Source organism: Haliotis cracherodii, unplaced genomic scaffold (assembly GCF_022045235.1).
Source record: "Haliotis cracherodii isolate W230 unplaced genomic scaffold, xgHalCrac1.p SCAF_14, whole genome shotgun sequence".
In the NCBI taxonomy this organism is placed as follows: Eukaryota; Metazoa; Mollusca; class Gastropoda; order Lepetellida; family Haliotidae; genus Haliotis; species Haliotis cracherodii.
This window is the reverse complement of record NW_027266269.1, coordinates 3,172,035-3,198,111: the sequence shown is the minus strand read 5'-3', so window position 1 is coordinate 3,198,111 and position 26,077 is coordinate 3,172,035. Positions and strand designations below refer to the sequence as shown.

Genomic DNA, 26,077 nt, shown 5'->3' with positions numbered 1-26,077 from the left:
TCTTCAAGACATCTTTTTTTGTCATTGCGAATGGAACCAGGTTGTTGGGTAGACATAGTGAAAGAAAGGTGTTTCAGCATACCTGCTCCCCACCCACCATGGAGTGTCAACAGGGACAGTGTTGTAGCGCATCGGATGTCCAGCATGCAAACACCAGGGATACAGGGATGTAATACTCCAGCAAATATGACTTGAATAGCTATATTTATCTACCAGATGTAGTGTCAGGCAGGTTCAGTCCATGACAAGAAACTGGAGACATACAGAATACAGAGGTCAACATCACCAGATTGGCCAATGAGCAACCGCCTTCTGGCGTAAGACTCTAGGCAATTTATTCCATCAAAAATTGGTAATTCATACAAAGTATGCATGGCCAAGACCAAAATATACATCATAATACAACACAAAAGTGCATATAGAATATTACGCACAGGGCCTGGCATGACCAGCCGATTGATAAGACCGGGCCCATCTTACCACCCGTCTAGGCGAAGTAAGGGTCGAAGTAGTGGGTTGGGCAAAGGAACACAGTTCCAGGAACCAGTGCCCTCAACTACCAGACTCCCGTCCTCCGCCGACACAGGGACGCAACCCACGGCAAACAGGTTGCCCATTTTAGTCGCCTCATACGACCAGCAATGGGAGGCTGTGGAAATATTCTGCCCCGGTTCCACACGGGGGAAGAGCTATTAGCGTTACCCAGCACTCACCACGAGGAGGTTGCTCTTCACGAGTGCCTGTTATATTATAGATTTGTCTCACACTCAGCGTCAAACCATTTATTAACCTCAACATCTGATGTTATATTATACATTTGTCTCACACTCAGCGTCAAACCATTTATTAACAGTAACATCTGATGTTATATTATAGATTTGTCTCACACTCAGCGTCAAACCATTTATTAACAGTAACATCTGATGTTATATTAAAGATTTGTCTCACACTCAGTGTCAAACCATTTATTAACAGTAACATCTGATGTTATATTATAGATTTGTCTCACACTCAGCGTCAAACCATATATTAACAGCAACATCTTGATGGTATATTATGGATTTGTCATTTCATATGAGCTTCAGACAAACACATTGCTTCTACGATGTATTCTATACTGCTATCAATATTTTTAAACGCTATTTCTACGGATATATTAAGTAATATATTGTACACTTTATCTTCAAAAAAGTTTTGTTGAAAGAGCTCTTGTTTGTCATAATCCCATACAAACTTAAACTGCCTATCACATTTACTTTTATCTGATAATCGTTGGGTCATTAAACACTGAACATATATCAAACAGACATTTAGCGATTTTATTACAGCTTTGTCAGCTGAGAATTGTTGTTAAAATAATCAGGAAGAAAATCCCACATGGAGTGTGACTTTCAATGCGGTCAATTATGTCGTCCTCAACAAAATCGGGTTTGGTGCCTGTACAAACATTAAAATCTCTGCCACACAATATATATACATTTGACAGATTAGATAGTATGACCATAAGTCTATCTTGAAATATTGTTATTCCATTTGTGCAATACAAGCCATGTTTGGACCCTTCTGGATGGACATACACACATGAATATAGTGAATATAGTTTTGCGAAATAATATTTTCTGTTATTTTGTACCATTTTACATATTTGAAGAACTGTACATGTCTTATTATCAATACTAATATCCCAACTGTTTGCTATTTTATCCGCATCCTTAGTATAACTTTAGGATCTGGGCATCATGAAGAGTCATATAATCTCTGGTGCTGTCTCTATCATGACCCTGGCCCCATTCCATTCTGGTATGTCCCTTGACGGACGGGCGAGTGTTGGATATGGTCAGTCGCCCTGATCCAGTTGCAGATCGTCGTTGATGTTAATGACCAGTGTCTACGTTCCTGTGTGGGCCACGAGGGGTACGGTAGTGCCCTTCAAAGTATCTTGCTGCTAGTGGTCGTAGACTTTTATGAAGTCTAGCACTGTTCAGGACATCGACACTTGTCTTTGCTTTCCGTGTAATTTTCATTTCGTTTCTCTGGAATACCATATTAAACGATGTTGTTTCGCCTACTTCTCCTTTCCTGGTCTTCTAATCGAGCTTCTAGGTCCCGATAGTAACTTTCTGCTTTCACTGCACTTTCACTCAGTGCATCAATGTCAATTCTCATTTTCTCAAGTGACACGCCACAAACCAATGATTGTAGGTTCGAATCCCGAATCCCAGACGACTGTTAGGGATTTTGGAATACATATTTTGTCTGTTTCCATGGCAACAAGTATGATTTTGACTCTGTTCACAGTGTTGTGTATCTGACGTAGAAATCCAAATTCTATGGTATTGATTTGGTAGCTGGTAGGGATTTTAGAATATATATGTTGTCAGTTTCCATAGCAACAAGTTTGATATAGCTGGTATTGACTTGATAGCTCAATAACTAATCTTGGATACGGACAGACAGATATGATCGACATTCTGTCATCAGTTTGGACTTCTGACATCTTCTGATGACTGTTGTTTTGAAGCCATGGTGTTTCATTTTAATAGGTGTGGCAGGCTTCAGGGCATGCTGTGTATCTCCATGTCTGGCATTTCGGTAAATCTGCACTCACCCCTGGATCCATTCCCGAAGTTCGCACAATCTCATAATAGCTGCCTTTGATTTCAAGTTTGCAAGTCGATTGGCTTGGCTACAAGATTTAACGTACCAATCAGAATGTGAGTTGAAAACCGGTCTCAGTGTTTGGTTGGCCAGTCCCATTAATTGGTGAGAAACTCAACATCGAAAAGCAAATGACATCCCTCATGATAAGAGTATCTTCATGTCCAGTAAAACTGGTGGTTCCCTTTCCCTTATGTCAATTCGATTCAATGTTGATGAAAATAAAGAGTTTGTCATAAGAACCACGGGAATTGATCCAGGTGTTAGAGTAGATTCACTGAACTGCTCGTCCTGGAGATATAGGGGATGGTCTCAGGTGAACATTTAACAACATGGAAGCGAAGGCTGCAAACCGTGTCCAACCAGGAAGTGATTTGTAGCGTAGAGAAGTTGGACTCCCCAAAGTGAGCTGTCCGTATCGGCATCTGCAGCAACCTTTCTTTACAGGAGACACTGCAGTGCACAAAACACAAGACTTAGTAAAAACAAGCGCTGCATCAAGTTTTCAAATTGTTTATTGAAGCATACGAACAGTGTCCTTGAAATAATGCAAGGAGCTGTCATCTGCGATACCACTACAAGTCGGAATTAATTCCAGGTAAAAAGAAAAGTACCTAATTGCAGCTCGTATTGAAGATATGTTTGGGTCCTCAAAGCGGTTGATAGATAACACTGTATAGTAGTGTTAGCTAAGTCTTCAGTTTATCATCTGATCATTTCTGATGATAATTCACATTCAGTTTTCATGCTTTGCGATTTTATTGAATATCTAAAAAATCTAAGATATCAATACCGGAATATTTCATGTTTTGTGCTTGAAATCATGGTTTAAAGCATGTCCTATAATCCGGCAGCACCTTATAATGTGTCATGTGGAATGTGTCTGTATGACTTCCTGAAATGGTGCAAACTATGAAGATTGCAACATATATTCAGGCATCTTCATCTCATAAAATGCATACGTGGATAATATTGCATGCTCATGATAGCCAGACATCTTCATCTCATAAAATGCATACGTGGATAATACTGGATGCTCATGATAGCCAGGCATCTTCATCTCATAAAATGCATACGTGGATAATATTGCATGCTCATGATAGCCAGACATCTTCATCTCATAAAATGGATACGTGGATAATACTGCATGCTCACGATAGCCAGGCATCTTCATCTTATAAAATGCATACTTAAATAATATATTAATAAAAGTATATAATGATGAGTTAACACCTTTTCTTCACTATTCTCAGGTTCTCCTTCATAAAAAGACGAAATTTGCAGAATCAGGGCTTAAAAACACGAGATGCTTCCTGTGCAACTATGTGTTTACGTTTTTATGTAGAAACACATAATGTTAAACTGTACATGTTGTCAGGCTTCTATGTGACATATCTTGTATGAATATTACAATTATCTAATGCTACATGGAAATATACACACGCATAAGCACGGTAGTTATTCATTCTATTTGATGATACAATCAAATCAAATCTAATGATATATTCGAGGTGGGGTGATCACGTGTGGATATTGTAGATTATTTGTCAACTTGCATACATATATTGTCCATTGAACAACATTTTTTCATAGTTGCCTCTTTCTGTTTTCATGTGTGTTTCACCGACCGTCGAAAGGTCAATTTTAGAAAGCAGCAAATGTTTGTTAGAAATATCATTGAAATTGACATCGCCTGAGGTTTTGGGAAATGTCTTTTAAAGTGTGTGAGGTCCTTATAACCACAACAAGGATCTACTGCAAACAATAATCATTGATAAAAATATGAAGCAATAAACTACATTTAATCAGTGATTGTTTATCTTGAAAGAGCACATCCTTGTCAATGTTGTTTTAAAATTGATTTATGTCTGGTGTTGATTATATAACAAGTCTACAGCCTTAGTCATTGCGGCTTTCCAGAGGTGCTGCTGTTTACAGAAACATGTTCTGCAGAAACAAATACTCGCCTAAAGCAGGAGAGCGCTTTGATTTTAATACAAAACAGAACAACATTACTGCCCAATTGTTTGAACAATAGGAGTTTCAACGCCTGTCAAACACTTAAGGTAAATAGCATGATTCTACATTTGTAACCATGTAGGGTCTCCCCACAATCTCTTGCAGTAGTAATATATGTGTTCAAAGTTGGTAAAATTGCCACAAGAATATCACATCTTTCTATATGAATAGAAATGACAAAGCATGATTCATATGAAATCTCCTCTTGAATGTATGTTTTTTTCAGATGGTAATACTAAAGACATTAGTAGACGCAAATACCTTTTGACAAAAACATATATTTCCAATCTGATTATTACATTATTTGGCTACCAAATCTAAACACAATTGAAATGGTGAAGAACTAAATCTCTGTTGGGAGATTTAAAAAAAAAACTATTGCCAACAATAGCCCAGGCCAGTCCTTTCATATTGTATCTATTCTAAGATCCGGGTTAGAAATGGCCTTCAGCAACCCATGCTTGCCGTAAAAGGCGACTATGCTTGTCGTAAAAGGCGTCTTACGGGATCGGGTGGTCAGGCTCGCTGACTTGGTTGATGCATGTCATCGATCCCAAATGCGTGGGTCGATGCTCATGATGTCAATAACTGGATTGTCTTTTCATGACTCGATTATTTACAGCCCACCGTCCTAAAGCTGGAATATTGCCGAGTGCAGCGTTAGACAACACCCAACCAACCTTCCATTTTGCTACTGGACGGAAACCTGTTGAACATATGTATATATAAGTTTGTCAGTCCGTACTGATACAGCAGTTAATGTACAATAAACCTTGTTATAGTTTTCAGTGTAGAGTGTGTTCCTGTACGCACATGATGCGACTTTCCATTCTTACGAAAAGGGCGTCATAAGTTCCTTCCGTGGAGTCACCGTCTGATCTTGTTTTCTTTCTAGTTGTTTTATGATTTGTCTGCTTCCGTACTTAACCACGAGAGAAAAGGCATCGTTTCCCGTGTTGTCAACTGAAGTCAGATATGTGCCTTTATAGTATTTGAGTACTGCAGCTTGCTGGTGTAGTGCTGCCGTCATTGCAGGAGTCACACCAACATTGTCCTTTGAGTTGATATCAAAATAATCAATAACAATATCATCATTACAAGTTGTCTTGATGACGAGCAAGATGTAGAAGATTATGTCAGTCTTTGTCGACCAGAGTACGGTCAGCACTGAAGGACACCAAGTTCTGCACACGGCAATGTGACCTCAACGGACTGCTCTCGTCAGAGGTGTCTCGCCATTCCTTCCTCTCGCGTTGATGTCAAAGCTGTCAATAACATCCTCTACAGTGGCCTCATTAGAGCCTAAGGGAAACTTGCCGGTTTTTATTCAGATGATACACATCTGATCTCATTGCTGACATCATAAGGGCATTCCATGGTGTGACGTTCCTCTCTGACTCTCTACCTGATGACAGTTTTTCTATGATTTGCTTGCAGTCTACTTTAAGGGCAAGATTTAAGGCGTCATCGCCTTCATTGTCAACTAGTGACAAATCTGCACCTGTACTTTGCAGGTATTCAAATACTGCAACTTTACCATACAGTGCTGATGTCATGATGCATGTTAAACCAGCCTTGTTTTTAGTGTTTATATCAAACCTGTCTGAGATGTGCTTCACAACATTGAGGTGACCATATTTGCAAGCCAGATGTAGAAGGGTGAGCCCATCATTGTCCACCAGAGTATGGTCAGCTGAACGAGACATCAGGAACTTCAGCACACTAATGTGGCCTCCAATAACAGCCCTCATCAGAGGTGTGGAACCATTCCTTCCCCTGGTGTTGATGTCAAAGATGTCAATGACCTTACTTACTATGGCCTTGTTACCACCTTGACAAGCTGCATGAAGAACATTATCATTTTGTGGAGTAGTCAGGGATGGAATGCCCCCGTTTGATGCAAGCATATCATAAGCATCCATCTTTCCACTGAGAGCTGCCATCATGATTGGCGTCCACCCGTCTTCTCCAGGACCATTAACGTCAAACAGTGGCAAGAGGTACTTTATGATGAAATGGTTTCCCCCCTGACAGGCAAGATGCAGTAAATTGTTCCTGGTGCGATCAAGCAGATTCAACTCAGCTTGTTGTGATACAAGCAGATTGAACACATTCTTCTGACCAGCCCTAGCTGCATGCATTACTGGTGTCAAGCCATTCTGTCCCTTCTCATTAATGTCCAATATCTCCCGAAGATATTCTACAATGGCTGTGTTTCCTCCTTGACATGCAAAATGTAGAACATTTTCATTGTAGTCATCAATCAGATTCAGGTCAGCTTCCTTCGACACAAGAAGGTCAAATACATTTCTTTTGGCTGCCAAAGCTGCTTCCATTAGTGCAGATCTCTTGTTGAATCCCAGATAATTGATATCACTCTGTTGCAGGAGATATTCTACAATAGAATTATTTCCACCAAGACAAGCTAAATGAAATACAGAGTTGTTGTAATCATCTTTCAGTGACATATCAGCCCCATATGAGACAAGCAGGTCAAACACACTCCTCAGTCCACTGACAGCTGCATACATCACAGCCGTCCTGCCATCCTGTCCGCGACTATTGATGTCAAACAGTGGAAGCAGATGCTCTATGATGAACCTGTTGCCTCCCTGACATGCAAGGTGAAGCAAGTTGTTACCGTGGTCGTCAGTCATAGTGAGATCCACTTCCTTTGAAACAAGCAAGTTAAAAAGATGTCTGTGTCCACACCGAGCTGCAATCATAACTGGTGTGCAACCATTCCTTCCCCGGGTATTGATGTCAAGCCTTTGAATAATGCACTGAATAATAGCCTTGTCCCCGCCCTTACATGCGAAATGTAGCACATTGTCTCTATAGTTATCTATCACTTTCAGATCGGAGTTCTTTGAGACCAGAAAATTAAAAACACCCTTGTTTCGAGCATAAACTGCCTTCATGATTGCTGTTCTCCCATTGTCATCCACGCTGTTGATGTCAACATTTGGAAATAGTTCTTCCACAATTGAACTATTTCCACCCAGACATGCTAAATGAAATACAGAGTTGTTGTTGTCATCCTTTAGTGAAACATCAGCCTTATTTGAGACAAGCAGGTCAAATACACTTCTCAGTCCATTGACAGCTGCATACATCACAGCCGTCCTTCCATCCTGTCCCCGACAGTTAATGTCAAACAGTGGAAGCAGATGCTCTATGATCAACCTGTTTCCTCCCTGACATGCAAGGTGAAGCATGTTGTTATTGTTGTCGTCAGTCAGTCTGAGATCGACCTGTTTTGAATCAAGCAAGTTGAAAGGACCTAATTTTCCAAACCAAGCTGCAACCATGACCGGTGTCCAGCCATTCCTTCCTTTAGTATTGAGGTCAACTCTGGTCAGAAGATGTTCCACAATGGCTGCATTCCCTCCCTCGCATGCAAAATGAAGCACCGTGTCATTGTTGTCGTCAGTCAGTTTAAGATCAACGTCCTGTGAAACAAGAAATTTGAAAATATGACTTTGGCCTGACCAGGCAGTATTCATAACTGCAGTTCTCCCGTGGTCACCCCGACTGTTGATCTCATACATTGGAAGTAAATATTCCACGATGGACATATTTCCACCTACACATGCTAAATGACATACTGAATTGTTGTAGTCATCCTTCAGGGATAAATCAGCCCACTTTGACACAAGCAGGTCAAACATGTTCTTCTCTCCATTGGCAGCAGCGTACATTACTGGCGTCCATCCATTATTTCCACAAGCATTGATCTCAAACTTTGTCAGTAGATATTTCACAATGGAGGCATGTCCACCATGGCATGCGAGATGAAGGATAGTGTTGTTGTTGTCATCTTTCGGGTAAAGATCAGCCTTTGCTTCCACAAGCAGGTTAAATGCATGCGCTGCTCCATTGACAGCTGCCTTCATTGCAGGTGTCCAACTGTGATTTCCTGGTACATCACAGTCAATTTTTGTCAGTAGAGTGTTGGGTATATCATCAAGGAGGCAGGCCAAATGAAGGAGGCTGTTGTTGTCACCATCAGTCAAAGAAATGTCTGCACTGTGTGACATGAGAAGGTTGAATATGTCCCTCCTCCCAGACAATAGTGCACACATTATAGGTGTCATGCCATTTTCCCCTTGACAATATCTATCTGTTAATGGCAAAAACGAATTGACTATGGACTCATCTGCATACATACATGCCAGATGTAGAACAGTGTTGTTGTTCCTATCTCGTAATGTTAAATCAGTTGTCTTCTTCTTGACAAGATAGTCCAAGAGATCATTCTTTCCAGAGAATACTGCACACATAACTGGTGTCATGTCATTCATTCCCCGGCAATTGACATGCCAAGCTGTACCTTTCGTCATCACTCTTTCCACATACTCCACCATTGACATATCTCCATATTGACAAGCCAAATGGAATAGGTCGTTGTTCATGGTATCACGTAATGTGATATCAGCTTGATGTTTTATGAGAAGTTTCAATGTATCCATCTGTCCACCAGTAACAGCAAACATAGTGGGCGTCCAGCCATTCACAGCACGTCTATTGATGTCACAGTGAGGGAGAAATCTTTCAATGATGTCATTGTTCCCAGAGAAACAGGCATAATGGAGAACGCTGTGCTTAGAATCAGAAGACATAGTGCCTACATCTTTAAGCATTTGGTACACTTTATGTTCTATGTCTTTCCTTTTCCAAATCGGATGCATGATGTACCTACTGAAAGTGCCAGCAACAACAGCTTCAGCCAGCCTGGCAGCTATGGTGTCACTGTAGGCATCTGAGAAATGAATGGCATTCTGTTCCACATGAGCAGTGTTGTGTTGCTGATCATGTACATGCTCACAAATAAACTTTATACTACAGTTATGAAGGACAAGCTCTGGCTTAGTATTCAACAACGCAGACATGCATGTGTCATGTGTTAGAGGATGGGAAAACGAAACAAGTGTTAAAACACGTTTCAGGTGTGCATTTAGTTTGGGGTTATCAGATTCAGTCTGCAGTTGCCTGATTCTCACTTCACCATCACACATTGACTTCAGTAGCAGTTTCAGGGACTGGTCATCAAGTTGACTTGTGTCCTTATGAAGATCACGTTGAAGATAAAACAGAGACCTTTCAAAAAACGTTTCCTTGAGCTCTTGAAAAGGTACGTGTGTTGAGAAAAGTTTGCATGCCAGAGGGAAACCAACAGTTTCCTCGTATGAAATAATTGTAGTCACATCAACGTCAGTTTCACATTTATAGTGACTTTTGTGTTTCAACCATATGGCCCTCTTCTCTTCCATTTTCTTTGATTTGGTCAAGTCTACCACTGAAAAGTTTTGGAAAAAGATATGGCCTTCAAGTTTTGACATTGCACAATCAAGGTTGTTGCTATCTGTGGTGAATATAACGTACAGGTTTGGTTGGTCGGTGCTTCTCTGTTCCGCTCCTCGTGTTTGCTGGAGACTGTGGTATCTTGTTTCCAACTTGGTTTTCCATTGTTCAAGATGTCCATGGAGCTCATAGAGAACTTGTCTCAGGCGATGCACATCCATAGATCCACCCTTCTGAAATATGTCATCGAATATGACACACACGTCCTTGTCCTGACCTAGGCAATCAGACAACTGAAGAGTCCCAACATCCTCAACCAGTACCAGCTCATACCCCTGCTTCCTGTATTCAGCTCCCAACATCAGGGCCATGGATGTTTTACCTTCTCCTGGAGCACCGCTTATTGTCACATGGCCAAACCTATTCAGCTTCTCTTTCACTTCTTTGAAACTCTCAGTTTCAATGAATAGGTCTTTGACATCCTCTATCTGGCATGGCAGATCTGTTTAGGTAAAACAAACAAATAGTAAAATTTTATATTCTTGTTGAATGGTGAATCTTGAGAGAAACATATTTCCTAAAGGACATTGTCTTCGCTTGTCCAATAATATAATGTTGAATGTACGACGAGTATGTACACATGTGTCTATGCTACAGTAAATGTCTTCCATCCAGCAATTTGTTCATTGACTTCAAAATGTCAGGTAATACGTATATGAGCTGTTTGAAACAAAATGAGACTGGATTTAAGACAGATTGACTGAAAGAATTAGACTCCTTAATTTATTTTTCTCAATCTAATTTGGATATATTTTCATCTTTTGAAGATCGAAGTAACTTTAATATACATAATGCCTGATTCTGCATACTGACTGTATCATATACACCTACTGCTACATTGACTGTATCATATACACATACTACTACATTGACTGTATCATATACACATACTGCTATATTGACTGTATCATATACACATACTGCTACATTGACTGTATCATATACGCATACTGCTACATTGACTGTATCATATACACATATTGCTACATTGACTGTATCATATACACATATTGCTACATTGACTGTAGCATATACACATTCTGCTACATTGACTGGGTCATATACACATAGTGCTACATTGACTGTATCATATACACATACTGCTACATTGACTGTATCATATAGACGCACTGCTACATTGACTGTATCATATACACATACTGCTACATTGACTGTATCATATACACACACTGCTACATTGACTGTATCATATACACATACTGCTACATTGACTGTATCATATACACACACTGCTACATTGACTGTATCATATACACATACTGCTACATTGACTGTATCATATACACACACTGCTACATTGACTGTATCATATACACATACTGCTACATTGACTGTATCATATACACACACTGCTACATTGACTGTATCATATACACATACTGCTACAACAAGCCTTATACGGAGGAACCCAGTTCATACCTCTTGGTAGCTTCTCTCCGTCTGAATGGCTGCAGAGAGTATCCGCATCTCTTGGCGATGCTGCCAGAACAATAAACTCAATGGATTCACTGTGTATATCTGAAGCTTGTGGGTTGCAGCATTACTCATTTGTTCAGAAGTCAAGAATATAACATGTGTTTTGAAGATAACCTTCTTTATGTTCCATAAAGCTAAGAATTTGAATGGACTGAAACAATTTCGTCTATTGTTAATAACGTATACAATTGAGTGGGTGAGTATGGTTTTACACCGCCTTCGCAATATTCCAGCAATATCATGGCGGGGGACACCATAAATGGGCTTCACACATTGTACCCATGTCGGTAATCGAACCCGGGTCTTCAGCGTTCGCTCTACCCGCCCGCCCCACACAACGTATACAAGAGAGCAACAATGTCACTTTATAGTACTCCACATTCATTAATTAACCGCAACAATAATGAAACGATCAGAGTGTACTCACTGCTCTGACCTGCTTCAGGCTGCCGCTCAATCAAGGACTCTGGAACATGTTTTACGTTTAATATTATTTTACTATCAAATAAAACATTTCCAACAAGCCAAAAGTTTTGACAACGTTATGATTATTTTTTAATGGAACAGGAGCTTTTTCTGGGTTACAGTTACATCCTGATATTATACAAATTGTATTTTTGCTCTTTGCACATGATTCGAATTTAATTTCAGACTCTATACTGAAGAAGACTTGTAGTTTTTGTTTTTTAGTCGGAAAAGTTGGCGGCTGAATAATAGGGACAAATGGTTTGTGAATGGACAACGTGTGGAAGTCACACAAGGGTATAGATATTTATGTTTATTTTTTAGCAGCAGGCTGTCATGGTCAGAAGCTTTATGAAATATAGCTGTTCAAGCTAGAGTGGTATCAATCAACTTACTAAAAAACATTAATATTATTGTTAAAAGCCTTATTCTCAAAAAATATTCTTTTCAGATGATGTGACACTAGGATATCACCTTTGCTATTTTAAGGGCATTCCATAAAATGAAAGAACTTGAGAAAGTTTAATATAGAATGTGGTTATAGAATGTTAGACGATATACATTGTGTAGAGTTATATTGGGTGAATGTGTCAGATTCCATATATTTCTCAATGCAGTGATGAGAGCTTTTAAATATTTGTTACATTATATGTGAATGCCGGATACCCCCTAATCCCAAAAGTGTTACGAAATGTTCTATTTATACAAAAGAAGGAAAGACGAATTGGGTTACTGATATGATAACAATGTCATTTTCTCTCGGATCGGTCATGTTAGGTTATCACAATCACCAGTTAATGTACAGTTATTTACTTCGATGTTATAGCAAGGTTTGAGACATTTGAAAATTTATGTAATAGCTCTTAAATGTATTCTGTTCATGTATGTCAATGTTTAGATGCAGTGCACACGGACTAGAAATAAAACATCCCTCGTAAAATATTTATTTTGGCAGCTAGCTTCAGGCTAGTACTAATAAATGCCCGTGACACTGTGTTCCTAGATCGCTTTATTCATAAAAAAATAGTGACAATTTAGTCAGAAATAGTTTGTAATATCAACTAGGTCAATACTAAGAGCTCGCTAAACACATGATTTCCATTTGGTGATATATTGCATTGTATTGCCTTTTTCACGATTGTAAACCTAACCCTGTGTGGTTCAATATTATTTGTTGATTGTTCATTGTTCTTGTGTGGTTATTTACTGATTTCACACAAATAAAATGGTTGGTATGTGCTGCTTTCTAGGTTAACCTTCACGTTTCATTTTTTTGGGATTCAACACCTGCACATCACTTATTTTCAAAGATCCATTCATATGATCTCATTTTCTCATTTTCGGAGTAATATGCTCCAACATATAATCCAGAGTGATTAGTCTCTAAAGTTATCGTTCAGTATTAAGTCCAATGGTCGCTATATATGTTTACATAAAAAAATGTTTTCGATTCATATAATTTTTATATTCATCTTTGTATTGTCTTTTACCTTCTGTGGAATATGATTCAAGACTGATTGTGGTCTGGTGTTGATGTTAATGATCTTCAGTACCTTAGGGAAATAAATGATACAGGAATAGTGTTCACGGGACACTACAATCAGTAGCAAGGGACTTATATATTATACGTGGACATGTGGATACCCGGCCACCTATATCTTCATTACGTTTGAATGAGGTATACTTACGATTTTCATAAGCCCTGCAAAGAAAAGAATACATTTGTCTTACAAAATATGTCTTAGTCAGGTGCACATAATTAGAGACAGATATACTGACAGCATGGATCATGACATCCCTTAGCTACAAGATGGTGATTTATTAATCCTGTACCTTTCATTTTTTCAAGGGAGAATTCATTGTGTTGAGGATGCTACACAGTCACATATCTAAACGTTTACAACAATGAATTTATTCATGATTCATATACTGTTCACTGCTGTTTTGTCTTTTATGGCTAGTGGAATATGTTTCAGCGAAAAATAAAGACTATATATTTACATGTTATCAGGACGCCCCCTTCTCCGTTTTCTGCAAAACATCAGAAGAAAACAAAGTATTGCAAGTAATATATTGTATTATTTATGGAAGTCCACACTACATTTTGCACTTTTGATAGTGACATGGTGTGACCCACCATGAAATAAGTCCGTTGTGAGTGAAAGATCACATTTATTCTTTCAAAACTACAGGTTTTTAGGATCATCTAAATACAATTTACAAGTCAAGCAACAATTCATATGTATTGTAGAGATATATGGCATCAAACATTTGGACTGATTTTCTGCAAAATCCCATTTTCAGCCTTGAAATACTAACTGTTGTTGTAATTTAGATATAATGACTGATTATTCGCGTTCTGAAATGTTTTGAAATAATGTTTTTATTATATCACTAACGAACAAGAGACAAATAATATATGTCTGTACAGTCCTGAGACTTGGTGATTTTTACGGAAGTAAGTTGACGTGAAACGTCTTTCCTTATGACGTCACAGCAAAATTATATCCTTCCTTACCTTTTCCCTGGCGGGTCACATATGTATATTCAAAATATTCCCCAAACAATGCAACATGCACGACGCCTTACACCCTATTAATACTGCAGACAATGTCAGCAAGGATGAGTATTGCTTCATTTCATTCAACAACGACACTCTGAATCATACACGTCTTGGGTAAAACATACACTTACAGTCTGAGCACCACCACAGCAAGAATGATAGCGACGACGATAATGATGATGACCACAGGGACAAGAATCGCGGCAAGATCCGTGGGTTGTGTTGTGGTGGTGTCGACAGGACCGTTCGTGGTTGAGTCAATAGAACCTTTCTTAGATGCGTCTACTAAAATATGTTTTCAAAAACAAGAATAATAATACACATCTACAATGTAACGAACAATAGTTTAGATTTATATCTAAGTGTGTTTTCAAAATCACAACGTTTCTTTGCAAAGAGACGTGAAGATCCAGGTAGTGTGCTGGTCTTCAGCAACCCATGCTTGTCGTACCAGGCGACTATGCTTGTCATGAGAGGCGACTTACAGGATCGGATGGTCAGGCTCAGCTGACTTGAGTTGATGCATGTCATCGTATCCCAGTTGCGTGGATTGATGCTCATGATGTCAATCACTATATTGTCTGGTCCAGACTAGATCATTTACATACCGGAGTTATACAACAAACAAACAAACCTTGTAAAGGCAAAAGTGACTATTTTAAGGGCAAATACATATGCAACATGCTCTATACCTAAACGCTCATATACATACATCCATACATACATACATACATACATACATACATACATACATACATACATGTGTGTGTGTGTGTGCGTGCGTGCGTGCGTGCGTGTGTGCTTGTGTGTGCGTGAGTGGATATGTTACGTCATAAGAGTAGTGTTGCTGTCTCACAGGGACGAGAACAGACATGACACTTTTTTTTCAAATATCTGACAATATGAAGCTATAAAACCATGAGTAATATATGTGGCCCACCAGGAGACTAGGGATCCAATGAATGAAAGATCACATTTCCACTTTCAATTACACATTAAAACTACAGTATCTTCAGCACACACACAAAAACAATTCACAAGCTTCAATTCATATTTATGACAGAGAAACATGACATCAAACATTTGAACTCTTTTTCCGATTTATAACTGTTTATGTAATAATTGCAGTTTTATGACATACTGTCTGATGAATTGAAAGTAGATATGTATGCTGTTATTTTTTGAAATAATGTTTTCTATTACATTACGAACTATCGAGAGAAAAGTCAGATATTTTGGTACAGTCCGCACACATTGCGATCTCACTCAAGTAAGTTGACGTCAAACGTCTTCATGACGTCAAAGCACAGTTGTACCAAAGCTCCGATAAGGTCCCTTCTCCTGGTGGGTCGCATATCATGCATTTATCAGAAAACATACTGAGGCAAGAACGAAGGGCAATAAACAACTCCAGAATTTATAGTTAAAATACGCCATGTGCAGCAACAAACACAACTTGGCATCCTATTATCTTTATGTCCAGTATAATATGATTTGGATCAGAATCTCAGGCCACAGTGCAGGGTAAATACAATTTATTAAATGCTCTACTTCAACATACTGAATTTAAGTATTGTTCTTATAGGATTAGAACAATATTACGACGCAAATAAAGTCAATCTAGATCAACATCAATCATCACGGAACTGAATAAATTGAAAATCAAACCTTGTCGAATGTTACAATAGTCGCCTGTATAGTCTCCACTACAGCCAAACGTGCAGATGCCATTTTGCCGATTACAGATGTTTCTCAAGCAGTTCTTGCTGCAAGCTTGATCACAGAGATCCTCAAACCACCCCGGCACACACCCCTCCGAGCACTTCCCTGTCTCCTTGTGGCAGTGTCTGATGTTTCTCCCTGGATTGGGGATACAGTTGTAAGGACAGTCTTTGTTGCACTTTTCTCCATATTTTCCCCAAGTGCAGCTGTCTTGTCCGTATGCTGTAAGTAGTGAAAAGTTGAAATAAAAATAAAAGGGTCAGACCACATTGACAATCACGTTATAGTTATGTAGTGTATACAATAGAACAGTGGTGTCAGTGGTCAACATTGGGAAAAGGTCTACAGGAGGTATATCACGATGTATTTGTTATCAACGGAAAACTTGGAATATCTAATCAGGCATGGACATGTCTTAGGAGGTGTTTCCATTATTTAGAGTTAGTGAGTTTGGTTTAACGTCGTGTTTAACAGTATTCCAATTATATCGCGGCTTGTCAGCTTAATGTGGGAGGAAAGACCGAAGTGATGTAGGTCTCAGACGTTTACCACTTCGGTGAAACCCATGAGCACGGGTATGGTCCTGACAAACCTAGAAACATACTTGGGGCGAACCCATCATAGGTTTCTGGCGTGCTCAAGGGACGCGACTCGCGGCGCCTTAGACGACTGCCCACCCCCACCCACCCCCAAAAATTTAGAAGGAACACAACAACTACATAAACATGGATCATTCTTTACCATGAATATGTATTTTGTTTAAAACATAAATGTTTGTGATGCTTCTAGTACTGTTCCTTCAATCAAATAAATATAAATTGTCAAAGCAGGGTTTTGGTCAGGTCAAAACGTATTGAAAGCTAGCATTAATTTGCCTTCATTTAGTTATGTGTTTATTGTAATGTAAACGTTATGATTTGCGATTGGAGAAAATAGTGCACAATTGAAAGCAATGACTGCTCCCTTTCCACAATGGCTGACAATAGCAGACGACAGAAGTCGGGCAGACTGTTCCAAGGTAAGTATCGGTCTCACCTGTCAGCCAACTGATAGATAAGGTAAGTTGTGTATTCACTTTTTTGTCAAGAAAGCATGTAATTTACCAGCATCAGTAAAGGACTCTTCGACGGAACCGACATTATTTGGTGGTCTTTATAAACAGGGTTTGTTGTATTTATGTGGACAGAGGTGTAAGTCTGTGGTACATGTTGTTACTCTGCCTGGCGCTTAGCATTAAGATGATAAAACAATGTCTGGTGTGTTGTATTTATATGGACAGAGGTGTTAGTCTGTGGAACATGTTGTTACTCTGCCTGGCGCTTAGCATTAAGATGATAAAACAAGGTCTGGTGTGTTGTATTTATATGGACAGAGGTGTTAGTCTGTGGAACATGTTGTTACTCTGCCTGGCGCTTAACATTAAGATGATAAAACAAGGTCTGGTGTGTTGTATTTATATGGACAGAGGTGTTAGTCTGTGGTTCATGTTGTTGTTACTGCCTGATGCTTAGCATTAAGATGATAAATTTAAACAAGGTCTGGTCGACTCAGAGGCAGTGTCTGATTGGTGTGTCCATGTTAATTTGTTATATGACATCTATGACACCAGCATTAGTTCCGACTAGTGCAATGATCGACACACATATAAACGCACGTACACAAATACACACGCACGCACGCACGTACGCACGCACGCACGCACGCACGCACGCACGCACGCACGCGCGCATATATACACACATACAAACATACACACACGCACATACATAGACTTAAACACATATATACACAAACATACACAAACATACACACATGCATATATACAGACATACATAAATGGAGACATATACAAATATGCACCCATATGCACGCACATACATAAACACACTCGCATATACAAACATACACAGATACACACACAAACACACACACACACAAACACACACACACACACACACACACACACACACACACACACACACACACATATATATATATATATATATATACAATAACATACACATTCATAAACACACGCACATATACAAACTTCTAGAAACTCACACACACACTAACACTAACACACTCACACACACACACATATATATATATACACACTAACATACACATTCATAAACACACGCACATATACAAACTTCTAGAAACACACACACACACACACACACACACACACACACACACACACACACACACACACACACACGCCTCACAAACAGAACCCTTTGCGAATTGTTAATGACATTAAAACAAATTTTTGCCAAAGGCACAGAAACAAGCAGCAAGTGGCGGCATGAGCGACTGTGTGTTCAATATTTGCATGGTGGTGTCGAAGAGGTGAGGTGTGGTGAAATTGGGTCTAGCGTCCAACATTATTGTGCTTATAAAGTGACGTGCATGCACGTGAACATGTACGTGTGTATGTGTATGTGTGTGTGTGTGTGTGTACGTGAGTGCGTGCGTGCGTGCGTGCGTGCGTGCGTGCGTGCGTGCGTGCGTGCGTGCGTGCGTGCGTGCGTGCTTGTGTGCGTGTGTGCGTGCGTGTACTGGTCCGGACTTATTTAATGCCGATTTACAGTGCTAGTTCACTGAGATACCATGCCGAGCCAACCAGTCCTTGTTTTATCACCTTTATACCGAGCGCCAGACAGGGTATCAACAAGTACCATATTTTAACGTATTTTGGTATGACGTGGCCGGGGATCGACACCCGAATCTTCTGCACTCCGGGCGGACGCTCTACCACAAGACCACGGAGGCGGTCAGGTGGCGACTAAGAACGTGGCATGGTGGTGTCAACATATAACAGTGCTAGGTTATGAAGATGGTCACCACATCGTATACAACCCTAAATGCTCAAACAGCCTTGTATCATTTCAGTACTCACTGACTATCAGCAGAGTTTGGTAGAGGACAAGCACGGCTCGAGAGGCATCCATGTTGTAGTGCCTGCAAATAAAAATATATAGTTGTCATATTTAGCTGGGATTCTTTTGCATAATTTATTCCTCCCAAGTCGAACCAAAATGTATGATTCAACATGTAAAATAATAAAGCAGGAACCTGCTGTATTAAATCACCAAGTTAAATACTACATACTGCTACAGGATACCACACCGATGTGACTATACTAACACCGACCTAGATGTGACTGCAGCTAAATTAAGTAAAGTCAGTATTCTTCACCTATATTTTACTCTATCATATGAAGTTATCATATTTTGTAAATGAGAGTGAGAGTGTATGTGCGGGATCATACATGCCCTATATCGGTTTCACGTGTAAGGCACATAGGTGTTAATTTTCTCTATAACTTTCTTTGGGAGTGCTTTCAGCTTCTGCTCCAGTGTCGGCGATTAATTAGATGGAACTAAGTTCTTTTATATCAATGTACTCTTTGATCTTTTTTCGAAATACTCTAACACTTACGTCAGTTGATATGGGATAAGGATATAATTCCCGACGATGTGAATAATCATAAAATATTGTTTAAATTTTCCGAAACAATAGGCATTTAAAAAAAAAATAAAACATGATATTTATTTGGGGGATATTGTTTAGGGGAACAGTTATTAGCATTAATTGAGCGAATGCTCCGTAACCATGATTTATGCCTGTAACATTTGTTTATTATGTTCACACTTGTTAATGACATAGATTCACGTGTAATATTAATCTAATATTTTTCATCAGCTTGCTTACAACCAATTTGAATATTTATTTTAAAATTGCGTTTATTTTTGCAGTTATTCCCTTATAGCTTAATAATGCAATCATATGTGTTAACAGTAATAGCTGCTACAAGGGAGGCAACTCTATGTGTTAAAGGCCTGCAGCGAACACTCAGTTGTAGCGAGGAGGAAAGTTTTGATAAGTCTATGTCAGCATGGACAGAAGATTGGAATCCGTTTGGTGTTCCTTGTTATTCCAGGCACCTGTCTGTGAGAGATCCAGACCGACGGAACGAAAATGGCTACAAAAACAAATTTAGCATTCACTCATTCATTGCATTCCTTGTAAAATCAAACCCATTACTCATTACCATTGTACAACAGTTACTAAGCACCATACAATTTGACCAGGTTACATGTTGAGGCAATATATTTGGCAGGCTCGATGCGCAGAAACTGACATACTCTGTTCATGGATTTGCAAGCGTGAAACGCTTGTGTGTGTTTTATTCCGTGGGCCTCAGTGATTTTATTCACAACACATGCCGGATGTACTTTTCTACGTTTGTAAGGAAATAGTTGGTTCACAAGTCTCGAGAGTCCTGAAATTTATTTCCCGTTTTGAAATGAAGATAGAAAAGGTCAATATTCGCAGCCACACACATCGTATAACGACATGTTTGTATAGAAAAAAGTTAAACTGATATAAATAAGGATGTAATTTATAAAATAAAACACAAATGAGGATGTAATTTATAAAATAAAACAAAAATGTATGTGTTTTTGCTTTTGGAATGGTTTACAGATATATGTAACTGTGAAAACAATGTGTTGACATCTGATTGATCGCGTCGATAGATCTACCTCCCTGATGTTAAGACTCTTTTGACTAACCACGGGCTCATATTTATATGCACGATCGCTGTCTGGTCACTGAGCGAAACTTAACATTTTCACCGATGTCTGGAGAACACAACAGAGAAGCAGTCTGCAAGGGAGTTCTCCATTGTGACGTTAGGTCACGTGATGACAACTCTCGTGGTCGATGTTCGTGACCAACTGGTGTTATTCCGGGACAAGCCGAATAGCGACTCGCCCGTGGCTATTTGTGCGACCTGGTTCCCTAAAAGAGCAAACGGGCTAAAGAATTGTCAACTCGATGTGTGATGATTCACGCACTTTTCCAAATATATTATATTATTTCAGATGCAATTTAAAACACACCAGGACATGCAGTATTACACAGTATGATTGAACACATTTAAAAGTATCTTGGGTATAGGTTTCGATGCAAGACATGCGTAAAATATAATATTATTCCTTTACGGAAAGGGGCGAGTGGTGACGAACCATCGCAATTGGTATAATACAATTATTTTGAGATATTTAAGCCACTCATTTTGATATATAAAAAAATAGCCTTACTACAGACTATGGTGTAGTATATTACAGCGTGTTGGGAAATGATCGAACTGATTGGTATAATATATTTTGTTTTATTTACACCATTGTTACGCCACAAACACGTAACACTACACATTGTTATATAAAGAAACATCCTTCTGTATATCTAAAATAATCTAAACGGAAAGCGAACGTTGTTCTGGAAAAGGGACAACTGCAGAATGTTCATATTGCTTTGTGTATATATAAAGCACAGTAAAGTTCCAACTCTCAGGCACAAAAGAGAAATAATTAAATAAGTGGACATGAAGTAGTACCATATAGCTACGTGAGTCACGTAACTATATCTTAATACTTTATGTCCTCTTTTCAGTTATTGCCTGATGAGACTCGTACGTGGTCCGAGTTGAAAGCGCTAGCCAATTAAAACTGTGTTCAGTCTTACTCCACTTATTTCATTATTACTATATCTAATTTAATATAAATAAAAGGTATGTGGAAATCCTCATCGTCACCCAACAATTGGTGTAACAATGTATTTTTTGTATTTGTATTTTATTTAATCTACAGGCATGGCACGCTTATGCAATATTATGAAAAAAAAAGAACCTTGCGCCTTTTTCATATAATTTTACACAGGGAGCGAACATTGATCTGGGAAAGGGACAACTGCTGACAGTTCTCATTTCCTTGTATATATACGGTGTTCGTAACTCATTGCCGCTACCCCTATATTTAGAATAATATCATTATTATTTTTAGTATGAACATCCTTGCGTATTTTCAATATCAATTTAACGGGAGGCGAACGATTGCATTGGACAACTCCAAACCGTTCAGATTGCCTTTTATCGGGTGTGGGAAAATCATCGCCCCTAACCCTACTATTGGAATTATAAAATAATCATTTTGAATATATTCGCCTCTAACTGGCCACCCTACACATTATCAAGTGACGGAAACATCCTTGTGTACAAACTACTTATAATGCCTTGTATATAGCGTGTTGAAAAATCACCCCCCACAATAAGTTTAATACAATGAGGTTAAACTGTTTATGCTTTTGACAGGTCACTCTTAGACATTATCAATTTAATAAATGGAAAACTATAAAATGAAGCCAACAATGCTCAATGTCACAGTCGAAGTAAAAACAATATTTTCATTAAAGCTTATTTCACATTACTGTAAGTTTTCTTCTATAGTTGGTGAAACATACATATTCACAGATACCGTCTTCCATGTTTGTTTGATGCTACTAACATAACTACATACGACAGTGTTTATATGTGGAAGGGAAATAGGGTTGGAAAAACAAAGCAAGGCACAAAGTGAGCAGGACTCACTAATACCCCCGACCTCCACTCCAACATCTGCTGGGGAATATTCTACATATTGGAGATATATTGATGCCTTAACGTGGCAGCTGATTTTTCTTACAAAGCACAATGATATAACATAGCAATGGCATGATTCAAAGATGCAGTGGTGCATCAGCGGCAAGCTTTGCCGGATACAGTACACTTGACATGGGTTTGTCACCGGATTTCCTTTCAGGTCGGAAGTATACAAATAAGTTCAAAACATGAAAAGGCAATTAATCGAAATCAGTACAAATATTCCAAATAAAGATTAAAAATTGCTGTATTTTTTCAGAAACCCAAATATTGAAAGGAAACTTTGCAATGTACCTCTCCTTTTGATAAAGACAGAGTTGGCCAAGTGTGAGAGTGAGTGAGTATGGTTTTACGCCGCTTTTAGCAATATTCTAGCAATATCACGGCGGGGGACACCATAAATGGGCTTCAAACATTGTACCCATGTCGGGAATCGAATTTGTGTCTTCGGCGTGACGAGCGAACGCTTCAACCACTAGGTTACCCGACCGCACCGCCAAGTGTGAGAAGAATCTATGCAGTAGTTCGGAAATTATAGATTCCACAAGAAAATGTTGTCGGAAGGGCGGACTGAATTCTCATGGTATGGGTCTTAGAACACAGGGCCTTTCAACACGTTTTTGTCTGAAATTGTGCATGATACACAAGAAATAAAAACGGGTTGTTTAATATAATTTAACAGGGTTTGAGCATGATATGGTGCGTTATTTGGAGCCACATCAGACTGTATACGCAACAATTGTCGACCCTTTATTCATGCAAGGTTCCAAGGGTTATGGAAAGTGTAGGGAAAGTGTTGGTGGTAACCTACCCTAACTCTGACACAACTAAACCCGTGAAGATCTGGTTAAGTGATGCAGGTCTCAGACGTTAACCACTTCGGTTTAACCCACGAGGACGGGTATGGTCCTGACAAAACAAGAAACATAATCGGGGCGAAACGGGTTTTGAACCCACAATCCTAAGTTCCTGGCGTCCCCAAGGGACGCAACTCTTCACAGTGGTTAGAATGGGTCTTCTGCAAGCCATGAATGTTGTAATAGGCGACTAACGGGATGAGGTGGTCAGGCTCGTTGACTTGATTGATACATGCCATCGTATTCCATTTGCGTAGATCGATGCTCTTATCCAGACCGCTGGAATACCGATGAGTGCTTTGTTAAAAAACAAACGAATCTGACAAAACTAACCCCAAGGATCGAAAAGGCACGCGTAAATATAATAATATGCATTTTCCGATACTATAAAAGAAATGCCTTGAGTCAAATCGATTTTCATTATACTACTGGGTGGTGAACATATTCTGCATTCGCACGGCTGACACTACCACAATAAAAGTGACCATAACCCACCTGAGTGACTTCCTGACAGTAAATGCGTAAACAGATCCACCATGAGGGTCCACTACACTAAATCAGAACCCGTTGTGACAGTGCGGTTTTAGCCGTCAGTGCAGATCGAGAGATATCTGTAGATTGTGAATGGATGATATTGTGTAAGATTTGATGTTTCTTAAATGTACATCCATCCAGTTATTGAAACTGGCCATGTTTATTCTATATTTAGTTCTGTCTTTTTCAACATGATGACTTATTCTCAATGTGACCACAGGTATGTTCAAGTAGGTGACATTTGGTGCGGAACTGTGGGTGATGTGTTTAGCTAAGCATGTCATTTTCTTTATTGCTGCTCTGAGGCTAAACTGTGCACACTTGTATAGGTAATAGCAGTTGAATGCTTTATTATTATTTTTAAAACATAACGTTACTATAGAATTCAATGGGAAATAATTTGGTTGTGTGTTACCATGACAGTAGCATTGCACGCAAATAATCAATTGGAAAGAGTCGCGTCCCTTGCAAAGAGGCATACCACTCGATAAAAATAGCCTTTATCTGGGGCAGAGACTGATGTGACCATCTCTCATTAGGTTCCGGAATATGAGTCGATTTTAACACTGCTTTGTTAATGATATGGCATTCAGAAATATTTGTTTTATCAATATATTTGTTCTCATATTCTTATTAAATGCCTTAATCTACTATTTCGACGGTACACTTCCTTTGAGGAAAGTATTGCTGTATGATGCGTCGCTAAAAATAAATATATCCCCGGCTTTCGGGGAAGCCCCAGACTTCAACGAGAGCAGAGTCTCACATATGGCAATCAGCTTTTTATTACTTTATTCTATTGTTCTCTGGTATGATATAATGACAGCGTGACTATGAACAAAGAATGTGTTATGTTCTCCTATATCACTTGGGTATAAGGACAGCATCAGTGAACAGCATGGCGGCTGCCAGTGAGTACATACCAAGCAGCTGGCGACTGCACATGCACCGTGAACATCAATACAAAGACTGAACATGAGGCAATCTGGTGCATTACACTGGCCACTTACCGTACAACGCAGAAACTACTGCTACAGTCAAGACTACATTGTTATTCCATGTGTGGATCTCCGTCTCTCGGTTAATGATCCGATATCTGCACATGTGTGTCTCTGCGTTGTGTTGTTAATGCATTAGGTGCATAGCTATATAGGTCAACCGAGGCCTGCGCATATCGTAGGAAGCGAAATCATAGACCGGATATCATGACGTCAGCCACTGGAATTCTTTTTAGGTTAATCTAATGTTTTAAGTGTGACGTTGAGCAACAAACAAGTAATAGTGTTGTGTTGTCTGCTTCCTATTTAATCATGTGTTTTACAACCTCATTGCATGAACAGTGGGTGAGGTCAGGTGAAATAGGGTTTAACGTCGCGTCCAAGATTATCGCACTTAGATAGCGACGTGCATGTACGTGTGTGTTTGTGTGGCTGATTGTACTAGTCCGGACTGATGCCGATTTATAGTGCTAGCTCACTGAGATACCATGCCGCAGTTTAGCATGAATACCCCACTCAGACACAGTATACTGACTCCAAGCCGACCAGTCTTTGTTTTAGCCCCTTAATGCCGAGCGCCAGACAGGGTAACAACAAGTACCATATTTAACGTCTTTTGGTATGACGCGGCGGGATTCGAACCCCGGACCTTCCACTCATGGAGGCGGTCCGTGAACAGTTGGAGAAAGGGTTGGGGCATTGACTCATGCACACACACACAACACTACCAATACGAGAACAGGACCTGATGTAGCTAAACATAAAGTGTAGGGCACCATGAAATATAAATGTCAAGATTGATCGTCAGAAGAAACAAAAATTTTGAAAAAAATGAATGCAAAATATAGAACGGTTTCGGAACCATAATATAACACTCAACACATGCGAACCATTGCACGTAGATCACGCA

The 26,077-nt window shown here is 39.3% G+C and overlaps 1 protein-coding gene across 1 annotated transcript; it reads right to left on the bottom strand.

Annotated features, from left to right (window-relative positions):
* Nucleotides 1-3,202: 3,202 nt before the first annotated feature.
* LOC139461332 (serine/threonine-protein phosphatase 6 regulatory ankyrin repeat subunit B-like) lies at nt 3,203-25,274 on the bottom strand. Its single transcript, XM_071242949.1, has 9 exons — nt 25,180-25,274; nt 19,194-19,255; nt 16,235-16,510; nt 14,698-14,851; nt 14,005-14,034; nt 13,692-13,705; nt 11,966-12,004; nt 11,482-11,541; nt 3,203-10,483 (listed from the first exon to the last, which is right to left on the bottom strand). The coding sequence occupies exons 2-9, from the start codon at nt 19,243-19,245 to the stop codon at nt 5,973-5,975; spliced, it is 5,136 nt and encodes a 1,711-aa protein (XP_071099050.1). The 5' UTR covers nt 19,246-19,255; nt 25,180-25,274; the 3' UTR covers nt 3,203-5,972.
* Nucleotides 25,275-26,077: the final 803 nt, after the last annotated feature.